Here is a 21,569-nt window from a genome sequence, read left to right on the forward strand (position 1 = left end):
GTTGAGAGTCCGCCTGCCGATGCAGGAGACGGGGGCTCATGCCCCGGTCCGGGAAGATCCCACATGCCGCGGAGCGGCTGGGCCCGTGAACCCCGGCCGCTGAGCCTGCGCGTCCAGAGCCTGTGCTCCGCGACGGGAGAGGCCACAGCAGTGAGAGAGGCCCACGTACAGAAAAAAAAAAAAATCTTGAAATGTATAACTATCCTTTTTTAAGAGTCTGTGCTTGGCCCCTCCACGCCACATGGGTCCTTGGGGGCATAGGAGGGAGGCCAGGGAGACCAGGAGAGGAAGGCGGGAGGGGTCCTCCGGGAGGAGCAGGAGAGGAGCAGAGGGCATTTGCCCTGCCCGCTCGGGCCCAGGGAGCCTGCTGAGCTCCCAGGCCAATCCCCTGCCCTCCAAAGCCCCCTCCAGGTCATGTGGGTCCTTGGGGGCATAGGAAAGAAGCCTAGGGGAGAAAAGGAGAGGCAGTGGGGAGGGGCCCTCCCAGACTGGAGGAGCAGGAGAGGAGAGGAGAGGAGGGCGTTTGCTGTGCCCACTTGAGCCCAGGAAACCTGCTGGGCTCCCAGGTGAGGTCCCCCATCCTCTGAGACCAGGGGTGGGGGGCACGCCTGGGCCCCTTCTATTAAGCCTAAGCCCCACCCCCACAGCCTTTTCCAGCCCTGTGGGTCCTAAGCATAGGCCCCATACACCACCCAAACCTCACCCTTGCTTAGGCCCTGCCCTCCACAGACAAGTCCTTCCCTCCCCTTTTTTTCCCTCCTCCTTTTTTTTTTTTTTACTATTGTGGTACCGTTTGTACCTTCTAGTTGTTGATTCATCTATATTTTTATTTTTATATGCCTTCTAACATATCTGTTAGTTTCCTATGTTATTGTTCTTTTTTTTTTTATCCTGCTGCCCCATGCTGCTTGCAGGATCTTGGTTCACGAGCCAGGTGTCGGGCTAACGCTCTTGCAGCAGGAGCTCCGAGTCCAAACCACTGGATTAACAGAGAACCTCAGACCCCAGGGAATATTCATCAGACTGAGGTCTCACAGAGTTCCTCATCTCAGCACCAAGACCCAGCTCTACTCAATAGCCTAGAAACTCCAGTGTTGGAAGCCTCAGGCCAAACAACCAGTAAGACAGGAAAACAATCCCACTCATAAAAAAAAGAAAAAATGAGACAGCAAAAAAATATGTCACAGATGAAGGAGCAATGTAAAAACCTACAAGACCAAATAAATGAAGAGGTAATAGGCAAACTACCTGAAAAAAGAATTCAGAGTAATGATAGTAAAGATGATCCAGAATATTGGAAATAGAATGGAGACGCATTGAGAAAATTCAAGAAATGTTTAACAAAGATCTAGAAGAACTAAAGAACAAACAGAGATGAACAACACAATAACTGAAGTGAAAAATACACTAGAAGGAAACAAGAACAGAATAACTGAGGCAGAAGAACGAATAAGTGAGCTGGAAGACAGAATGGTGGAAATAACTGCTCAGGAGAAGAATAAAGGAAAAAGAATAAAAAGAATTGAAGACAATCTCAGAGACCTCTGGGACAACACTAAATGCACCAACATTCGAATTATAGGGGTCCCAGAAGAAGAAGAGAAAAAGAAAGGGTCTGAGAAAATATTTGAAGAGATCTTTCCTAACATGGGAAAGGAAATAGTCACTCAAGTTCAGGAAGCTCAGAGAGTCCCATACAGGATAAACCCTAGTAAAAATACACCAAGACATATAACCAAACTAATAAAAATTAAATTCAAAGAAAAAATGTTAAAAGCAGCAAGGGAGAAACAAAAAATAACATACAAAGGAATCCCCATAAGGTTATCAGCTGATTTTTCAGCAGAAACTCTGCAGGCCAGAAGGGAGTGGCAGCATATACTTAAAGTGATAAAAGAGAAAACCTACAACCAAGATTACTCTACTCAGCAAGGATCTCATTCATATTTGATGAAGAAGTCAAAAGCTTTTCAGACAAGCAAAAGCTAAGAGGATTCAGCACCACCAAACCAGCTTTACAACAAATGCTAAAGAAACTTCTCAAGGCAGGAAACACAGAGAAGAAAAAGACCCACAAAAACAAACCCAAAACAATTAAGAAAATGGTAATAAGAACATACATATAGATAATAACCTTGAATGTAAATGGATTAAATGTCCCAACCAAAAGACACAGACTGGCTGAACGGATACAAAAACAAGACCCATATATATGCTGTCTACAAGAGATCCACTTCAGACCCAGGGACACATACAGACTGAAAGTGAAGGAATGGAAAAAGATATTCCATGCAAATGAAAATCAAAAGAAAGCTGGAGCAGCAATACTCGAATCAGATAAAATGGACTTTTTATTTTAAAATAAAGACTGTTACAAGAGATAAGGAGGGATACAACATAATGATCAAAGGATCAATCTAAGAAGAAGATATAACAATTAAAAATGTTTATGCACCCAACATAGGAGCACCTCAATACATAAGGCAAATGCTACAACCATGAAAGGAGAAATCAACAGTAACACAATAATAGAAGGGACTATAACACCCCACTTACACCAATGGACAGATCATCCAAACAGAAAATAAATAAGAAAACACAAGCTTTAAATGACACAACAGACCAAATAGATTTAATTGATATTTATATAACATTCCACCCAAAAGTGGCAGAATACACTTTCTTCTGAAGTGCACATGGAACATTCTCCAGGATAGATCACATCTTGGGTCACAAATCAAGCCTCAGATAATTTAAGAAAATTGAAATCGTATCAAGCATTCTGAACACAATGCTATGAGACTGGAAATCAATTACAGGAAAAAAAACTGTAAAAAACACAAATACATGGAGGCTAAACAGTGCACTACTAAATAACCAAGAGATCACTTAAAAAATCAAAGATGGGGGCTTCCCTGGTGGCGCAGTGGTTGAGAGTCTGCCTGCCGATGCAGGGGACACGGGTTCGTGCCCCGGTCCGGGAAGATCCCACGAGCCGTGGAGCGGCTGGGCCTGTGAGCCATGGCCGCTGAGCCTGCGCGTCCAGAGCCTGTGCTCCACAACGGGAGAGGCCACAACAGTGAGAGGCCCGCGTATTGAAAAAAAAAAAAAAAAAAAAGGAAGATCATACACCATCATCAAGTGAGATTTATCCCAGGGATGCAAGGATTCTTCAATATACACAAATCAATCAATGTGATACACCACATTAACAAATTAAGGAATAAAAACCATGTGATCATCTAAATAGATGCAGAAAAAGCTTTTGACAAATTCAACACCCATTTATGATAAAAACTCTCCAGAAAATGGGCATAGAGGGAACCTACCTCAACATAATAAAAGCCATATATGACAAACCCACAGCAAGCATCATACTCAATGGTGAAAAACTGAAAGCATTTCCACTAAGATCAGCAACAAGACAAGGATGTCCACTCTTGCCACTCTTGTTCAACATAGTTTTGGAAGTCCTAGGCACAGCAATCAGAGAAGAAAAAGAAATAAAAGGAATACAAATAGGAAAAGAAGAAGTAAAACTGTCACTGTTTGCTGATAACAAGATACTATACATAGAAAATCCTAAAAATGCCACCAGAAAACTACTAGAACTAATCAATAAATATGGTAAGGTTGCAGGATACAAAATTAATGCACAGAAATCTCTGGCATTCCTACACATCAACAACGAAAAATCAGAAAGAGAAATTAAGGAAACACTCAACTATTTAACACTGCAACAAAAAGAATAAAATACCTAGGAATAAACCTGCCTAAGGAGGTAAAAGACTTGTACTCAGAAAACTATAAAACACTGATGAAAGAAATCAAAGATGACATAAACAGATGGAGAAATATACCATGCTCTTGGACTGGAAGACTCAGTATTGTGAAAATGACTATACTACCCAAAGCAATCTACAGATTCAATGCAATCCCTATCAAACTACCAATGGCATTTTTCATTGAATTAGCACAAAAAATTTTATGATTCGTATGGAAACACAAAAGACCCTGAATAGCCAAAAAACCTTAGGAAAGAAAAACCGAGCTGGAGGAATCAGGCTCCCCAACTTCAAACTATACCACAAAGCCACAGTAATCAAGACAGTATGGTACTGGCACAAAAACAGAAATATAGATCAATGGTACAGGACAGAATGCCCAGAGCTAAACCCACACACATATGGGCACCTAATTTACAACAAAGGAGGCAAGAACATACAAGGGAGAAAAGACAGCCTCTACAAATAAGTGGTGCTGGGAAAACTGGACAGCTACATGTAAGAGAATGACATTAGAACACTCCCTAACACCATACACAAAAATAAACTTCAAATGGCTTAAAGACTTAAATGTAAGGCCAGACACTATAAAACTCTTAAGAGGAAAACATAGGAAAAACACTCTGACATAAACCACAGCAAGATCTTTTTTGACCCACCTCCTGGAGTATTGGAAATAAAAACAAAAATAAACAAATGGGACTTCATTGAACTTAAAAGCTTTTGCACAGCAAAGGAAACCATAAACAAGACAAAAAGACAACCCTCAGAATGGGAGAAAATATTTGCAAATGAAACAAGAGACAAAGAATTAGTCTCCAAAATGTATGAACAGCTCATGGAGCTCAATATCAGAAAATCAAACAATCTAATTAAAAAATGGGTGGAAGCTACACTCAACAATAAGAATGAACCATAGCTTAATAATATCAAATAGGGACTTCCCTGGCAGTCCAGTGGTTAAGACTCCACACTTCCACTGCAGGGGGCATGGGTTCAATCCCTGGTTGGGGAACTAAGATCCCACATGCTGCGCCGTGTGGCCCAAATAATAATAATAATGACAATAATAATAATAATATTAATATCAAATAAAATATTTAAGTAATTAAGTCTAGAACATTACAGGGCACAATGTTCTATTTACAAAGCGAAAAAGTTAAAAAAATATGTTATATAAAGATATATAGTTTTAAGGAATATATGTGTATATATATTCCCTATAAATTGTATACACGTATACATATACATACATATATGCAAATCAAAGGAATAATGAACCCAGATTTTGGATGATGGTTACTTCTAGCTGAGGGAAAAGGAGGATGGACGGAGTACATATGACTAGGTGTCGGTTGTCAAGATCTGAGTTTTTGTACTGGGTTGTGGCTTTATAGAGATGCTTATTACCTTATTAAAAATAACCAGCTAACAGACTGAAAAGAGGTTCTGAATGGCTCAGTGGCAAGAGTGTGTCATAAACCAAGGATTATGCATAATACAATTCTGTATACCTGAGTGCTTTTAAAAAAGGTTTATAGCTTTCTTTATATAAAATTTTGTCTATTTAAAGAAAATGTTAAATTTAATGTAAAGTACTTATTCAGGCTGTGTTTATACATTAACTAGATGTATATAAAAACATTATATAAAATATTTTTTAAATCCTAAAAAAAAAAAAAAAAATGGGTGGAAGAGCTAAATAGACATTTCACCAAGGAAGACATGCAGATGGCCAAGAGGCATGTGAAAAGATACTCAACATCACTAATTATTAGAGAGATGCAAATCAAAACTACAATGAGTTGCAGATACAACTACTATGGACAACAGTATAGAGGTTCCTTAAAAAACTAAAAATAGAACTACCATATGACCCAGCAATCCCACTACTGGGCATATACCCTGAGAAAACCATAATTGAAAAAGAGTCATGTACCACAATGTTCACTGCAGCACTATTTACAACAGTCAGGTCATGAAACCAATCTAAATGTCCATCGAGAGATGAATGGATAGAGAAGATGTGGCACACATATACAATGGAATATCACTCAGCCATAAAAAGAAAAAAAATTGAGTTATCTGTAGTGAGGTGGATGGATCTAGAATCTGTCATACAGAGTAAAGTAAGTCAGAAAGAGAAAAACAAATACCATATGCTAACACATATATATGGAATCTAAAAAAAAAAAAAAAAGAAATGGTACTGATGAACATAGTTGCAGGGCAGGAATAAAGAGGTAGACATAGAGAATGGACTTTGAGGACATGGGGTGGGAGGGGGAAGCTGAGGCGAAGTGAGAGAGTAGCAGTGACATATATACACGACCGAACGTAAAATAGTTGGCTGGTGGGAAGCAGCAGCACCGCACAGGGAGATCGGCTCAGTGCTTTACGATGACCTAGAGGGGTGGGATAGGGAGGGTGGGAGGGAGACTCAAGAGGGAGGGGATATGGGGACATGTGTATGCATATGGCTGATTTGCTTTGTTGTGCAACAGAAACTAACACAGTATTGTGAAGCAATTATACTCCAATAACGATCTATGAAAAAAAAAAGAAGAAGAATATACATTTCAACTTCAGGATAGCTGTTCTTCTGGGGAAAGAGAAAAAACGAGCCCCCCATCTTTTCCTCCAGAGAAAAGGTCACTCTGCCAGGATGGACTGATAGGCTTTTGAGATGCACAGTTCAAGATTAGGAAGAGGTGGGAAGAAGAGAAAAGCTAATTGATGTAGGGTAATTTAAAAATAAGCGACAGGGACTTCCCTGTTGGTGCAGTGATTGGGAATCCGCCTGCCAGTGCAGGGGACACGGGTTCGAGCCCTGGTCCGGGAAGATCCCACATGCCGCGGAGCAACTAAGTCCGTGAGCCACAACTGCTGAGTCTGTGCTCTAGAGCCCACAAGCCACAACTACTGAGCCCTCATGCCACAACTACTGAAGCCTGTGCACCTAGAGCCCGTGCTCCTCAACAAGAGAAGCCACCACAATGAGAAGCCCACACACCACAACAAAGAGTAGCCCCCGCTCGCCACAACTAGAGAAAGCCCGCACGCAGCAACAAAGATCCAACACAGCCCAAAAAGTAAATAAATAAATAAGTGACAAAGAGGCACGGACAGAAATGCAAAACAGGTGAGCAAAGGGGAACTGTATTGGGGTGTGGTTTGTAAATAAGAGGCTCCAGAGTAATGTGGGTTTACAGAAAACTGAAAAGGAGAGAAAAAGAGACATAGGAAGTGTTACTGGGGTGTATCAAAGGGAATTTATTAACAATTTTAGACGAGAGCCAAGTAAATTATTAGAATTCCTTAAAAAAAAAGTGTGTGCTTGGGAGTCAGACTGAGTATCAAACACTCAGTTTGCTATTTATTTGCTGAGTGAGCTTAGGCAAGTAGCTTAAACTAGGTTCAATTTTAATTTTCTCATCTGTAAAATGGGAATAATACCTTGCATGGAAGCTGTGGGAATTAAAACATAAAGTGCCTTACCAAATTATAGCTATCCTGCCTTTCAAGTAATCAATACAAAATATACATGAATAAGTAACATAAAAATTGTGTTGCTAACTAAAACACATTTAAATTTAATCAAGTGGGCATTGTATTATTGTCAAAATTTACCATAAAATTCCTGTAGTTAATAACTCTCCAAAATAAAAGTGTACTCCTTTGAAAATTTTTTTAGTATAGTAATCGCCACACATGTCCTTTTACTATTTTCAGGCAGCAACATTCTAAGAATCCACTGTGTACTAGTTGCTATGTGGAGAGAAAAATGAAACCCTATATTTAAGAAGTTCAGAACACAAATGAGAACACAAGTGAGAGCAGTTCTTTTTGCAAAGAAAGCAAACACGTTCTTGTGGATTTAGGCATCAGAAAAAGACACCAGGGATGAAAAATATAGTTCAACTAAGCAGATAAATTTAGTCATCAGAACAAAATGGAATTAATTAGGAAAAACTGTATAAAAGAGATCCTTTACAGAGTAATATATCCTTTTCACGTTGATTATTTTAACAGGGTTTAATACATGTGATTATTCTTCAGCCTTCTGAGTTTAAATTGTTCAGGTAGCCACAAGGTCTGGAAACACAGACAAATATACATAAGCAGTTTACTGATCTTCCATGATTATCTTCAATGTGCTATTCCTCACTAGCAGTTCATAGTTCAATAAGCTGTGCAAATGTTCAATGAACAGTGTGCATTAAAGCAACATTCCCATCAGTCCTTGTACATCTATTTACAATGCATTGCCTCAGATGATTTGTGACTGATTTTCACTGAATAAACTTGCACCTTTAGCATATTCTAGAAGTGATCGAGGGAGCTCAATCTACTAAGAAATAGAATGTTGTCTGTTTCTAGACTCGGTGATCACCTGTATTTTATTTTTTATAAGATTCACCTACTGTAAGTCTTATAAACATTTTTGCCATTTATATTATACCAAGAAAAAAAATGAATACTAAAAATGAGATAATGGAAAAACAAAAACAGATTTCTTTTGCTTTCATATAATTCTACACCAAACATTTTGCTGAAACGATTTTAATCTATAGATGAAAGACTCTTTAAATGATACTCAGAATACATTACAAATTTGATTTTTAAATAGATTTGAGTCTAAAACAGGTCTTATTCACAATGATTCCAATAAATCAAGTGCTCCAGAACTCAATATGGAGATGCAACAATTATGTGATGACTTCTTAATTGTCCAAGGGGATAAAGATCTTCTTCAAATATGGAAAAAAATTAAATCATTCTATAGTATTAATCTCTAAGAGTTATTCTCCTTTATAGACTACAATATTATTATCAGTTTCATATACTTTTACTTTATAAAGAACTCCTATAGGAAGAAATTTCTGGAGGTTTTCCCAGATATATACAGCTACATTTTCTGTCGTGCTGTGGAAGAAAAGGAAAGAAGATCAAAAGGCAGATAAACGAAACTTCATGTTTAATACTTACAGAGAATAGATATTCTAGTTTTAAAAGATATTACACTAAAACTTTAGAAATCACACAATAATCAAGTAAAATGTTAAAATCGATTCTTCTTTCTCACTGTTTACATAAAGTAAAATAGTCACTCACCTTACAACATCTGCAAAATACGGCACATCCAGATCCAGATTCTTATGATCAAGGGGCTTCATAATTGCCTCCTATAGACAAAACAAAGGAAAAACATCACTAATTCCATTTATGACTCATATTCCAAAGTGTTCTACCTTTGCCTCTAAACCTTACATTATCACTTAGTCACTAACTCGATACTTGCAAGTACTTGGTGTCTTATAAAACAATCTCAGAAAGTTTAAAGTTGTAAAATAAAGTAAGGCCTAGCTCTCCATAATGACTGGATATCTTCATTACTGAATGCAAAGAGGTAAGAAACCAAAAAATAGAGAATTCACTGGAGCTTTCTCATAACAAGCCATTGTGATTCAGAATTTAGTTTAATACTTCTTGAATTCTGTCCAAAATGTTACTAGAAATACTTCTCCCTAACAGTCTCACCTTCAGCACAATGCCACAATTTAATTAGGACAAAAACATCCAATGAGTACTACATTTATAAAGCAGATTAAGACTGAAATTATGTAAGGAGTTCTAAATTTCTGCTGTAAGGTGTAATTTAAGAATGTTCTTGGGCTCTTAGAAGAAAAAATAAAAACATGTAAAGACTATTGCTTCCTAATACTTGTATTAGGAATATTAAACATAATGTTTTTCTTTGTCAATGGCAAAAATTGTAATTGCCTTATTCTTTGTAAATTTTTACTTTTAGCTATTGTAAAACATCTAAGCAATCTAAAAAATACAATAAACTAGTGAATGTAACAAGAAAGACTCTCAGATGAAGAGAACTAGTTGTTACCAGTGGGGAGAGGGAAGGGAGGAGGGGCAGTAAAGGGGTAGGGGATTAAGAGGTACAAACTATTATGTATAAAATAAGCTATAAGAATATACTGTACAACATGGGGAATATAGCCAATATTTTATAATAACTATAAATGGAGTATAACCTTTAAAAATTGTCAATCACTATACTGTACACCTGTAAATTATATAATATTGCTCATCAACTATATTTCAATAAAAAAAGCATTTGTGAAACAATCTAAGTTTCCATATGGTATGGTTCCAAGAAAGGTACATTAATGACAACAATAGCAATCATTTTCTGAACAAAATCAGAATCATATAAAAAAAGTAAGTCCTAAACCAAATAACTTTTAAAATAAATCAAATGATATCCATAGGGATATCAAGAAAATAAATCTTTGTTTAATCTTTGTTTTAATTGAAAATTCCAGTTCAGATCTCAACTTTTCCATTGAAGCCTCTTCTACAGTGCTCCTTCTAATTTGACTCTGTATGCTATGATCAGCCACTTTTACTGATGTAAAAGTACTGAAGTGTGTGGTGTGTGTTATCCTTCAGGTATGCAAAGATGGGGAAAAAGTGTAGAGAACCTCTCCTTTAGTATTTAACTGTATGCCTGCTTGGGGTGTCTCTTATATTTCTCAAGTTGTTGTCTTGAATTTGTATGTGCATGCGCATGCATGCGCGTGTGTGTATATATTTTCTTTTTATGTCACCAGTAAATGCAAGCACTCTGTCTTTACAGCTTTCCTACAGTACTTTGAGCACAGTACTGTTTGTTCATTCACTCATTCTCCTATTCATTTATTCAAGCAACACTTATTGAGCACTTACTATTCTTTACCTGCTATAAAAAGTCATGTGAGGCCTTCCCTGATGGCGCAGTGGTTAAGAATCCGCCTGCCAATGCAGGGGACACGGGTTGGAGCCCTGGTCCGGGAAGATCCCACATGCCACGGAGCAACTAAGCCCATGCACCACAGCTACTAAGCCTGTGCTCTAAAGCCCGCGTGCCACAACTACTGAAGCCCGCATGCCCAGAGCCCATGCTCGGCAACAAAGAGAAGCCACCGCAGTGAGAAGCCCGCACACCACAACACAGAGTAGCGCCTGCTTGCCAAAACTAGAGAAAGCCTCCGCGTAGCAACAAAGACCCAACACAGCCATAAATAAATTAATTAATTTAAGGAAAAAAAGAAAGTTTAAAAAGTCATGTGAGCACTGTGGCTAACAGCTATGTCTCATTCGTCATTGGATTCCTAGTACTCAGCTCAAAGACTGATGCAAAGCAGGCATACTTATTGAATATATGGGAGATAAGTAACGTGAAAGAAGTAATGATTATTAATAACAGCATTTGTATGAAACAAATGTCAATAAGGAGCAAAGCTGAAGCAAAGTAAACAGGTGAGATGAAGGCATAATAAAAACTAAGGTGGATGGAAGAAAATCTAATCTCAACTTTGTAAAGGACTAACTACATGACCTAGGGCAAGTCAGTTGGTTAACTGTTCAGCATCTCTCAATCTCAATCGATGGAATGAAGAAGTTGGCTTAGATAACCTCTGAGGTCTCTTACAATCCAAGAATTCTGTAATGATATAATCAGTAAGTCTTTTACTGAACAACCTCTTTTTTGTTAGCCCTATGATGAACTGCCCCAGTGAGTTTATAATAAAGCTAAAGTGAATAAAACAAGGTAGTACTAAAATCTGTGATCAAAGGTGTAAGGAAAATTCACAGAAGTAGAAAGTTTCAAGGAGAAAGCTGTGTCTTGAAAGAAGGGCAGAATTTGTTAAACAGAGAAAATCAGGATACGCCAACAAAAAATACAAGATGAGCACGCTACGTTTATTCCTATCATTGTAAGACAACCATGACTAATTTCCATTAAGTCATCCAAACCCTCTTAGGAGAACATTGAGAGAAGTTCCTCCAACTACTACCCCACTCCCTCACCCAATTCCACTCGCCAGGTCACAGGACCTCTAATGGTACTTGGTTGGGGAAGTGAAAAGGGGCCCATCAAATATTATATTCAGAAGACAGCACAAAACAAGCATCCAACATGCCATTACCTCCATATACTCTTTGAGGTCAGTCAAATTCATGACCATTCCTGTAACAGGATCAATCTAAAAAGTAAACAAAGGTGAATATTACTATAACATGCTCTTCATATTTAAACCTCTAGTAAATTATTAAAGCCTGCACAATGTGCAGAAATTGTCCCCACATTGGCCTTCATCCCCGAGACAATCCATCTCAGCATGGAAACACCAAGTACTCTAGGCTTCCTTTTCACTGTACTGCTCTTCTATCTGTCCACATATGGCACATTAAAGAGGACCTTTTGGGAGAGGAAAGGCCTGAAATGGCTGCAGCTCACCATACACAAAGACCAACAATGAAGCAATACTGATTTGAACAGAATTTTTCAACACAGAATCCATCACGTTGGCTGAAAGAGGGCCCAGCAATGTGCACAAACCAGAGACATTTTCAGCACGTACCTCTCCATGTACTGTCACCACAACTATGGGGAAGAAAACAAAATACCAAAAAAAACCATGACTTTCAACAGAGTAACATCCAAACACAAGTTACTAACATAAATTATTAGATCTCACCCCACAAAGCTATATTTTCCCCCAGAACATCTTTTAGTTAAGATCTTTTTATCAACTAAAGCAAGACTCAACCAAGGCAGAGGAACTTAGAGGTTAGCCAAGGCCAAAAAGGGTATAAATTCTGTTTATGATGCACTTGGAAGGAATCTCCACTAGGTAAGATCAAGATGCTGCTTGATCACTGCCTGTAAAAGTACAAAATATACAGGAAGGAATCCAGCTACACACTGAGCTGGTCCAAGTACCTTTCTGAGCAAGCAAAACTACTACTGGGCCTAAAATTCTTATTTCTTTACTCATGTGAATGTAAACACAGTTTATAGTAATGCTTTGTAAATTAACAAGTACTTGTATGAAACTTCTGCAAAATCTTGATGATCAGAGTGTTCTACAAATTAATGACTTTTACATACTTTTTTCAGCTCCATACAAACACCATTAGGTATTATGCGATAGTGAGCAAACTGAGAATGAGAGATATCATAGGTCAAGTAAGTTAGGCAGTAACTAAACTAGAAATCCCAAACTTCTGACATCTTTTCTGGTCTTCTTCCTCCATCATACCATATGCTGTGATGCTCTATGGCTTACATAGCTGTTTTGTGAGATATCATCTCTATCTCAAATAATCAAGTCCCTTGTCCTTGCATAAATTAATTATTTTCTTGGAACACGACTGTCAAAGTTTTAGACCCAACCTATTTTCCTGCCATGCCGCATATCTTGAGCCAATATGTTCCTTTTGTCAGTCATTATTTACTCAATGAATACAATCTAATTTTAACATTGGCCTCAGCAATACCTAATTAGAAGGAAACATGGTGCCAAAAGAATGTCATGTACTCTTAAGGCCAAGGAAAAAAGTATTTAAGCCATTCATTGTTTTGATCTATAACAGCAGACAACTGCATAGTAAAACTTAAGATACATCCAGTTAAGGCAACAGATCTTTTCATTTTGAACTTCCATTTAATTTCTCATTCAAGGCTCAAAGCACTCATGTTCTGTCCATAAGGTTTCTTACTCATTTAGACTGTATATGCTGAACACTCTTTCATCATTACCGAAAGGGCTAAAATTTCACCAGTTTTTCTCTCACCTTTATAATTGTGCCCATGGCCATTTGGGTTGTTGCATTTCCCAAACAGTTTCAAGTTTTCCTCATTACTCAGAGATTTGCTGACCAAAAAAAAAAAAAAAAAGTCAACATGATACATGTTTAGATACTTTCTCTGTTCCCTACACTTATTGTTTGCTCTAGCCTTTGAAAAACTTCACAACTTACTATTCTTTAGCTCATCAAATGGAGAGTCATAAATCAATTTGATTTCATTACTCAGTTTTATGTCAGGAACCAGTATATGCCCCCTAATTAGACTACTATACCATACAAATTAACTTAAGTAAATTCAACATCCTTGTTCCACAGCAAGACTTCAACAACTGATCTGCTCAAGGCCCTTCCATTTTTCAACTCAACATTTACTGAGCACCTACTACATACTAGGCATGGGCTGAATGAAGCAAGGGCACATGGTGATTTAAAAAAAGATGCTTATCCTCAAGTGGCTTAAAATCTCATTCCCCCAGAAAAATAATTACATGACCTAGTACATCTTCTCTTTATAATCTTGCTTCATTATCCCTCAACTATTGCCTACTGATAACTTCAATCCATTCAGGGGTACTCAAACCAGGTTAAATTTTAAAATTACAATACTCAGTCGTTGTTCCAGGCATTTTCTTAATGGATTTTTATACCTATACCTGTCCAATCAACTGTGCATCTTCAATGAGGCCTTACCACTCTCATATGTTTGAGCTTATTAAATAACCCCTTTCTTTTTGAGACTCTCTTTATTACTTTCCTTTCTCCTGCTCATTTACTTCTTACATTTAGAGTACTACAGTTAACAAAGCTTTTGCACAAAATTATCTCACTGTACTCTCCACAAAATTGGCCAGTTTGTACTCTCCAGATAGAAAACTGTGACAGGTCTTGCTCACTGCTGCATCCCTGTTACTTAGCACAAGACCTGACAACAAATACCTGTCCAGGGAATAAATGGATAGGTGAATCCTGTTAGGTAGAAATTATTATCCTCATTTTGCAGACGAGGAAACAGATGCTCAGAGAGTGGAGCTTGCTAATGAGTGACAAAACCCTGCTCAAAATCACCTCTTCAGCGCGATGAAGCAGTCTGAGTACTCCGGGCTCAAATCCCAACTGTGCTGCTTGCTCTCAGGAAAGTGAATATCTGGGTTCATTTTCTCTTCGGTATGAAGTGGACAAAACCCGCCTTGCTGTAACTACATTAGCTATGGGTAGCTAACATGTGCTGAGTGTTTACGATATGCCTGGCACTGTGTAACCTGGGCGAGTTCAACACCTTTCAACGTCACATCGGTCCCCAGGAGGCTGGTCGACGCCGGTCGCGGCTGTTTGACGTCATCAACCAAGCCTGGTGGCCGCAGGAGTACACCGCGCCCCCCGCCCACTCATCAGCGGGCACCCGTGCCCCTCCCGCACCCGGGACCCAGCTCCGGGGCTCGAAAGTGCTGCCCCCACCACTGGTATTGTAGGCACACCCCACCTGTGGAGCCGATGGGTCGCGCTGAAGGAGACCAGGCGGGACACTCGCGCCCGCCGGCCAGGGCCCGAAGCCGCCGCGTTCATGGTTTTGCAAGCCCGAGTCCCCGCCAGCCCCTCTCGCCCTAGGCCCGCCGCCAGGCTGAGAAAGTGGGCGCCTCCCTCCGCGGCTGCGCAGTGCGGACGGCGCCCGGCAGCAGTGCTCTCTGCTTCACCCTGCTACTGGGCTCCCTCTGCCGGCCTGGAGGCCGTAACAGGCGTTCCTTGCTCTCTCAATGTCTTGGGAGAGCAAGCGCTCAGAGAGCTGGGCCCGCCTTAGAGTGGTCAAATCAGGTGGGTGGGGTCTTAGTGTCCTTCATTTTTATGTCTGCTCAATGAGGTCCCTCCTACTCCCTTCTAGAAAGCCCTGGGTTGTAGAAACCTCCAGTCGCTGCTTACTCTGCGACGAGTCCCAGGGCCAGCCTACTTATAGCTTAAAGGGAGCAGAAATTTGAGTGCATGTGTGGGACCACGTGGCTTTAAGAAATGATACTACCTTTGGACTATTTGTAAAGATTCTTACAAAGGGAAACTCTCGAGCTGTCCTTATCATCCATATGCATGCATGGAGCCGTTTATCACTGGGTTGCTGCAGTATAAACACATGCACCCATGAACACACACACATTAGCTATTCTCTGTCCAATGTAGACACCTCCAGAGTGAAAGAATCTTGTTTCCTCGCCATCTACTCATAAGCGGTGGCCAAACTACTTATAGTTCCCAGTACGCACCAGTGCATTTCTCGCCTACATTCATTCTTTCATTAATTACTGAATACCTACTGTGGCTGGCACTGTTCCAGGCACTGGAAAGGAGGGATAAAATCATGGGCGTGGTGGAAATATAAGCCCCATGATGGTTTCTCCCAGATGTCTCCTGTCTCCAGCTATATATGCTGTTTGTTGTGCATTAAATTATTAATGTGTCACAAACTTCCTCACACGTTTTCAAATATTTTTCTCCTTTCCCCCATTGGGCTGTAATGAAAGAACTTTTTAAATAATTATAAACCAGAGATTTTTGAGATGGAAACTCAAAATCTAGTTCAGTCCTCTCACTTTACAGATAAGAAAACACAGACCCAGATAAGTGAATTATTTACCCAGGATCACTTATAAACAATGTTTCCCAGGCATTGACTGCATCAGAGATAAATACTATAACCGTCAATGGTTACACAAACACTTCCCTTGTTCCCAATTCAGTTTAAAGAATCAAAATAAAATAAAAGGTAAAAAGTAGAATTTCTGAGAAATTGCTTTAGTTATTTGCTTTAGTAAAATATGTCACTGCATTTGCAGAGTTCTTGCTCTTTTATTAAAGCTAATTCTATGTAAAGGTACTCACCAAATTCACCCTCAGTCATCCTGTTATGCATTGAATTGTGTCCCCTTCAAAGTTAAATGTGTTGAAGTCCCAACCCCCAGTACCTCAGAATATGGCTTTATTTGGAAATAGTGACTTTCCAGATGTAACTAAGATAAGGTCACTAGGATGCACCCTAATCCCTTTTCCCCTCACTTGTGCACCACATAGTTCCTTTCCTTGAGTCTCTGGACACTGTCCAGTGATGAGTTGGACTTAGGGAAAGGAAGAGGCCCTGCCTAGGCTCTGAGCCTCAGTCATATGCTCATTCAATTTCCAGAACTTTCTGCATTGGATTGCCAGGCATATACACCTAGATTATAAAATGTTGTTGATCCTTTTTTGTCTTCTCCTTCAAGAACCGTATAGATGGCTGGGCCAAGGCAGAATTCAGGTATCCTTGGGTCAAAATCTTATTTTTATACTGCTAAACTTTATATGTTTGAGCTTTACTCTCTGTGTAGTAAAGGTTTATAAACAGAAGAAAGACATGATCAGATAGACCTATGTACCTCCCAAATGTCCACTGGAGTCTTATTCACCTTTCAGATCCAAATAAGATCTGGATCAAACTTCCACGTCTTATCTGGGGGAGTACAATGCCTTTTTTGAAGACATCTGTGAAATACCAAGGGATTTATGTTCTTATGGTTATCTCAGCCTCTAAGCTCCCACATCTGCTATATTAGTTCTGTTTAGGCATCTTCTATTCTGTACCTATTGCTATTGCTCTGTATCTCACCAACACAAACACAAAACTTAGAACTTTTATTTTATTGCCACAGTGCAAACCCTGACATGTGGCATTTGTATGTATGGAACCCTTTGCTAAGGTGAATAGGGTTTGTGATGTTTATAATAACTCTCAAGGAAAACTGAGAAGAAACTGACTATGTTGGTCCAGGACTGTGCAGTGAGCCTAATGAGTTCACCCTCCCCCAAACTACATGTTTGGGGGGCTTCTCCAGTACCATTCAACATGCACAGTTTAACTGGCCTGGGCTTGGAGTATAACTGAAGGAAAAGGGAACACGGAATTTTGACGTGTGGTTTAAGTGACAGATCTAGGCTGATTTGGGCTATTGGTAAAAACTAACGGGGTTTAGACATGCAAAGATTATATGGTCTCTAGTGCAACCTGTTGCCCAACTAAATGAAGAACTACAAACTTTTTTTTAACATCTTTATTGGAGTATAATTGCTTTACAATGGTGTGTTAGTTTCTGCTTTATAACAAAGTGAATCAGTTATACATACGTTCCCATATCTCTTCCCTCTTGCGTCTCCCTCCCACCCTCCCTATCCCACCCCTCTAGGTGGTCACAAAGCACCGAGCTGATCTCCCTGTGCTATGCGGCTGCTTCCCACTAGCTAGCTATTTTACATATGGTAGTGTGTATATGTCCATGCCACTCTCTCACTTTGTCACAGCTTACCCTTCCCCCTCCCCGTGTCCTCAAGTCCATTCTCTAGTAGGTCTGTGTCTTTATTCCCATCTTACCCCTAGGTTCCTCACGATCTTTTTTTTTTCTTAGATTCCACATAAATGTGTTAGCATATGGTATTTGTTTTTCCGTTTCTGACTTACTTCACTCTGTATGACAGACTCTAGGTCCATCCACCTCACTACAAATAACTCAATTTCATTTCTTTTTACGGCTGAGTAATATTCCATTGTATATATGTGCCACATCTTCTTTATCCATTCATCTGTTGATGGACACTTAGGTTGCTTCCATGTCCTTGCTATGGTAAATAGAGCTGCAATGAACATTTTGGTACATGAGTCTTTTTGAATCATGGTTTTCTCAGGGTGTATGCCCAGTAGTGGGATTGCTGAGTCATATGGTAAGAACTACCAACTTTTCATCGTTCTCTGGAGAACTAGACACCTGGAGATTAGGAAAAGAATGCCTGATTTTAACAACATCCCTCAAAACAACAGCCTCCCAAGGCTGAGTTGGGGGCAGGGTAGGAGGTGGTACTTGGTGGTTCAACTTCACTGGCATCTGCTCTGGACAGCAGAGAAATAGCCAGTTTAGAAGGAGCCTCCAAGCATGACATCCTCTGTGAGTACCTTAGGACCAGCAGCAACAGGCAGGCTGTAATGGAAAAAACAAGGGGCTTTTCAGACCTATATTCATATTCTACTAGCTATGGTTATCTGTATTTCTTCTCCCAAGTGTGGGAACCTCTGTCACCCACTTATCTGGTGGTGATAATCAGGTCTAGTTTTTCTTTCATGTATTCTTATTACCTATAAGTATATCCAGTAAATATAAATTTAAAACTCTCTTCAAAAGGTTGTATCAACACTTGCTTAATGTTTTCAAGGATGATCCCTAAGAAAATATAAAACCACAATTGTCTCATGAATTCCATTTTTAGTAGAAATTTTAAAACCAGGTGTCTATGGTTTAGAAGGTAAGGTGCACCTTTGCTCTCTCTTTTGTACAGAGCACATTCATTTAAAACCTAGTTCCCAGACCTTGTGGATGTTCCATCAGATGGTCACGAAGGTGCCATGGAACCCATAAGGCATTTGCACAGGCACCTCTGCTCGGCCCAGTTCTTCAAAGTTCTTGGCATCCAAGACTAGGAGAAAATTTCTTTCATTCTAGAAAAGGAAAGCAAATATTGAATATTCTCTCTTATTTTTTTTCTATTAAAAAATCTGTTTCCTCCAGTGGGCTGTAAAATTCCTAAGAGAGAGACTACATATTACTCATCTTCATGTCCACCCCCAGCATCTAGCACAGTGCCTTGCCTATTCATTCACTAAATGTTTGCAGAATGCTGAACTGAACAGAAAAGGAAATTACAGCTGAAGAAGTACATATCTAGAGCAAAGAATAAGTTCTTTATATCAATCACTTTCATAGAATCTCTTTGGGTTTAAGGATCTTTTTACCTGCCCCTTTTCCATCTCCTAAGAGACATAAAAATTCTTCTAAAGTGAAATCCCTCCATTTTGTGTTACTTTGGAGCTGTTCAAAAGGTAGCATTGCAAGGCAGACTGAGATTTGCCCTGGTCTAATTACAGGAGTGGCAAGTACCTGGCATGAGGACCAAGTCCTCCTAAGCCCATGGCAGGCATTATTAATTGATCACAGCACTTTCCTCACCTAAACATTAAAAAGCCTCAGAATCCAACATCCCAGGTAGCCAGTAATAATTGATCAAAGCTGGTACTCAAAGTGAACCTCCTGCCACAAGACTGCCCTAGACAAGAAGTTATATATCAACATTATTGGGACTTCCCTGGTGGTCCAGTGCTTAAGACTCCGTGCTCCCAGTGCAGGGGGCCCAGGTTTGATCCCTGGTCAGGCAACTAAGAGCCCGCATGCCACAACTAAAGATCCCATGTGCTGCAACTAAGACCCAGTGCAGCCAAATAAATAAATAAATAAATATTTTTTTTAAAAAGATATCAACATTTTTTGAGACACTAGGTCAGGGCCTATCACATTAGATTTTTGGGTCACTCAATTTATTTTGTTTTATATTTTAGGTTTTTTTTTAAATATTTATTTATTTTGCTTTCACCGGGTCTTTGCTGAGGCATGCGGACTCTTTAGTTTCAGCATGCATGCAGGATCTAGTTCCCCGACCAGGCATGGAACCTGGGTCCCCTGCGTTGGGAACACGGAGTCTTACCCACTGGACCATGAGGGAAGTCCCTTGGGTCACTCAATTTAAATTGGCAGCACAGATGGTGGTATGAAATATTAGACTAGAATTCAGAAGTTTGGGATTTAAATACTGGCTTTACCACTATGAGATCTGATGCAAGTCTCTTTCAACTTCCTTAAGTTACAAATTCTACGTGTAAAATGGTACCCCACAAAGTTGTTTTGATGACTAAATAAGATAATATGTATGAAAGAGGTTTGTAAATAAATTCCTATGCAAATGTTAATTATTATTATGGTTCTAAAATAGAACTTTAAAACAGTAATAAAGTACTGATTATGATAAAAAGGGTACCCAAATAATAAGGAGAGGAAGAAAAAGGAGAAGGTGCCAAATTGCAATCAAAATAAACCATCAACAGCATCACTAAATATAACCCTCAGAAGGCCCAGTGCTATTTCTCTTTCTGACGAGTGACGGAAATACATTTACCTGGTTGGGAGTGATCACCACAGAAAGAATAACCCCACCATCTTCTTCACTGGTTCCTGGTACTGGAACAAAAACAGGTTCTGAGGGATAAAAGCCATCTTCTCTCCAAACCTGTAAGTCCCCAAAAAAGTATTTGATAAAAGACTGGTTATGAGCTGGAAGCTTTCTATAGTTATTATCAGTCCCAGCATGAATTTGGCTGTCAATGCAGTGGTCCAACAGTAGAAGAATCAGGCTTACTGGGTTAAATATAGGACAGGGAGCTTTTGCAGCTGCAGATTCCATCATCATCAAACACAACTGGTGTAACTACAGTTTCCCATCAACCTGAAATAGAGGTATCCCATGATTTCTCTCAAAATACTATCAAGCATAGAATTGTTTCTCTGGGCTTGTGGTTCATTTAGATTCCCTAGAGGGAACATACCCCTAATCTATGTGATTCCATGGTTCTCAGATTTAATAAAAGTAAGAGGCTGAGCTGCTTAAATATTAAAAAATCTCGAGACCTACCTTAAAAAAAAAAAATTAATTCAAAAGGCAGAATACGTTTTCTGTTTTTTGGGGGTTTTTTTTGTTTTTTTTCTTTCCTTTGCGCTACGCGGGCCTCTCACCGCTGTGGCCTCTCCCGTTGCAGAGCACAGGCTCCGGACGCGCAGGCTCAGCGGCCACGGCTCACGGGCCCAGCCACTCCGCGGCATGTGGGATCTTCCCGGACCGGGGCATGAACCCGTGTCCCCTACATCAGCAGGCGGACTCTCAACCACTGCACCACCAGGGAAGCCCCAGAATACGTTTTTTAAGAGTTCAGAAAAGGAAAGAGAATTTCATTACCATCAGTGTCTTGTTCACCACGTCAACCTTGATCAGAGAATCGCCCACCAAATGCCGAAAGCCACAGCCATAGAAGAACTGATACTTTTTGCCACTGAACTGGCCATAGTTGATCTGGGGAAATTCAACACCTCCTTCCTCTTCTAGCTCCTCAGGATATAGCTTTTCATAAAAGCACCAAATCTAAATGAGGGCACAAAAGGATTTGTAGTGATTGCTTAATTCTTACTTTCTTCAGTGTAGGTCAGCATGGGGCTAACACCCTATAAGAGTTTGTGACAGGGCTTG

General features: G+C 39.6%; 2 protein-coding genes across 4 annotated transcripts in view; both read right to left on the reverse strand.

The window, feature by feature from the left end:
- Positions 1 to 7,038: 7,038 nt before the first annotated feature.
- On the reverse strand, positions 7,039 to 15,075 carry PTS (6-pyruvoyltetrahydropterin synthase). Of its 2 annotated transcripts, XM_081238625.1 has the most exons (6): positions 14,920 to 15,075; positions 13,425 to 13,504; positions 12,209 to 12,231; positions 11,774 to 11,830; positions 8,901 to 8,971; positions 7,050 to 8,711 (listed from the first exon to the last, which is right to left on the reverse strand). In XM_081238625.1, the coding sequence occupies exons 1-6, from the start codon at positions 15,000 to 15,002 to the stop codon at positions 8,588 to 8,590; spliced, it is 438 nt and encodes a 145-aa protein (XP_081094751.1). In that variant the 5' UTR covers positions 15,003 to 15,075; the 3' UTR covers positions 7,050 to 8,587. The 2 variants fall into 2 exon arrangements, with proteins under 2 accessions (XP_081094752.1, XP_081094751.1); XM_081238626.1 differs by lacking the exon at positions 12,209 to 12,231 and having other exon boundaries at positions 7,039 to 8,711; positions 14,920 to 15,059.
- A 2,557-nt stretch (positions 15,076 to 17,632) lies between these two features.
- BCO2 (beta-carotene oxygenase 2) overlaps positions 17,633 to 21,569 on the reverse strand; it is a 51,828-nt gene continuing 47,891 nt past the window's right edge. Inside the window, exons 10-13 of one of the 2 annotated variants that reach the window (XM_081241250.1) lie at positions 21,282 to 21,464; positions 20,448 to 20,558; positions 18,811 to 18,939; positions 17,633 to 18,424 (exon numbers count right to left, since the gene is read on the reverse strand). In XM_081241250.1, the coding sequence (XP_081097376.1) occupies positions 18,826 to 18,939; positions 20,448 to 20,558; positions 21,282 to 21,464 (408 nt within the window). In that variant the 3' untranslated portion in view covers positions 17,633 to 18,424; positions 18,811 to 18,825. Of the gene's footprint in view, positions 18,940 to 20,447; positions 20,559 to 21,281; positions 21,465 to 21,569 lie in introns of both variants that reach the window. The other variant, XM_081241249.1, reaches the window with a different exon arrangement.

Source organism: Mesoplodon bidens (genome assembly GCF_964165515.1).
Source record: "Mesoplodon bidens genome assembly, chromosome: 7".
Lineage (NCBI taxonomy): Eukaryota > Metazoa > Chordata > Mammalia > Artiodactyla > Ziphiidae > Mesoplodon > Mesoplodon bidens.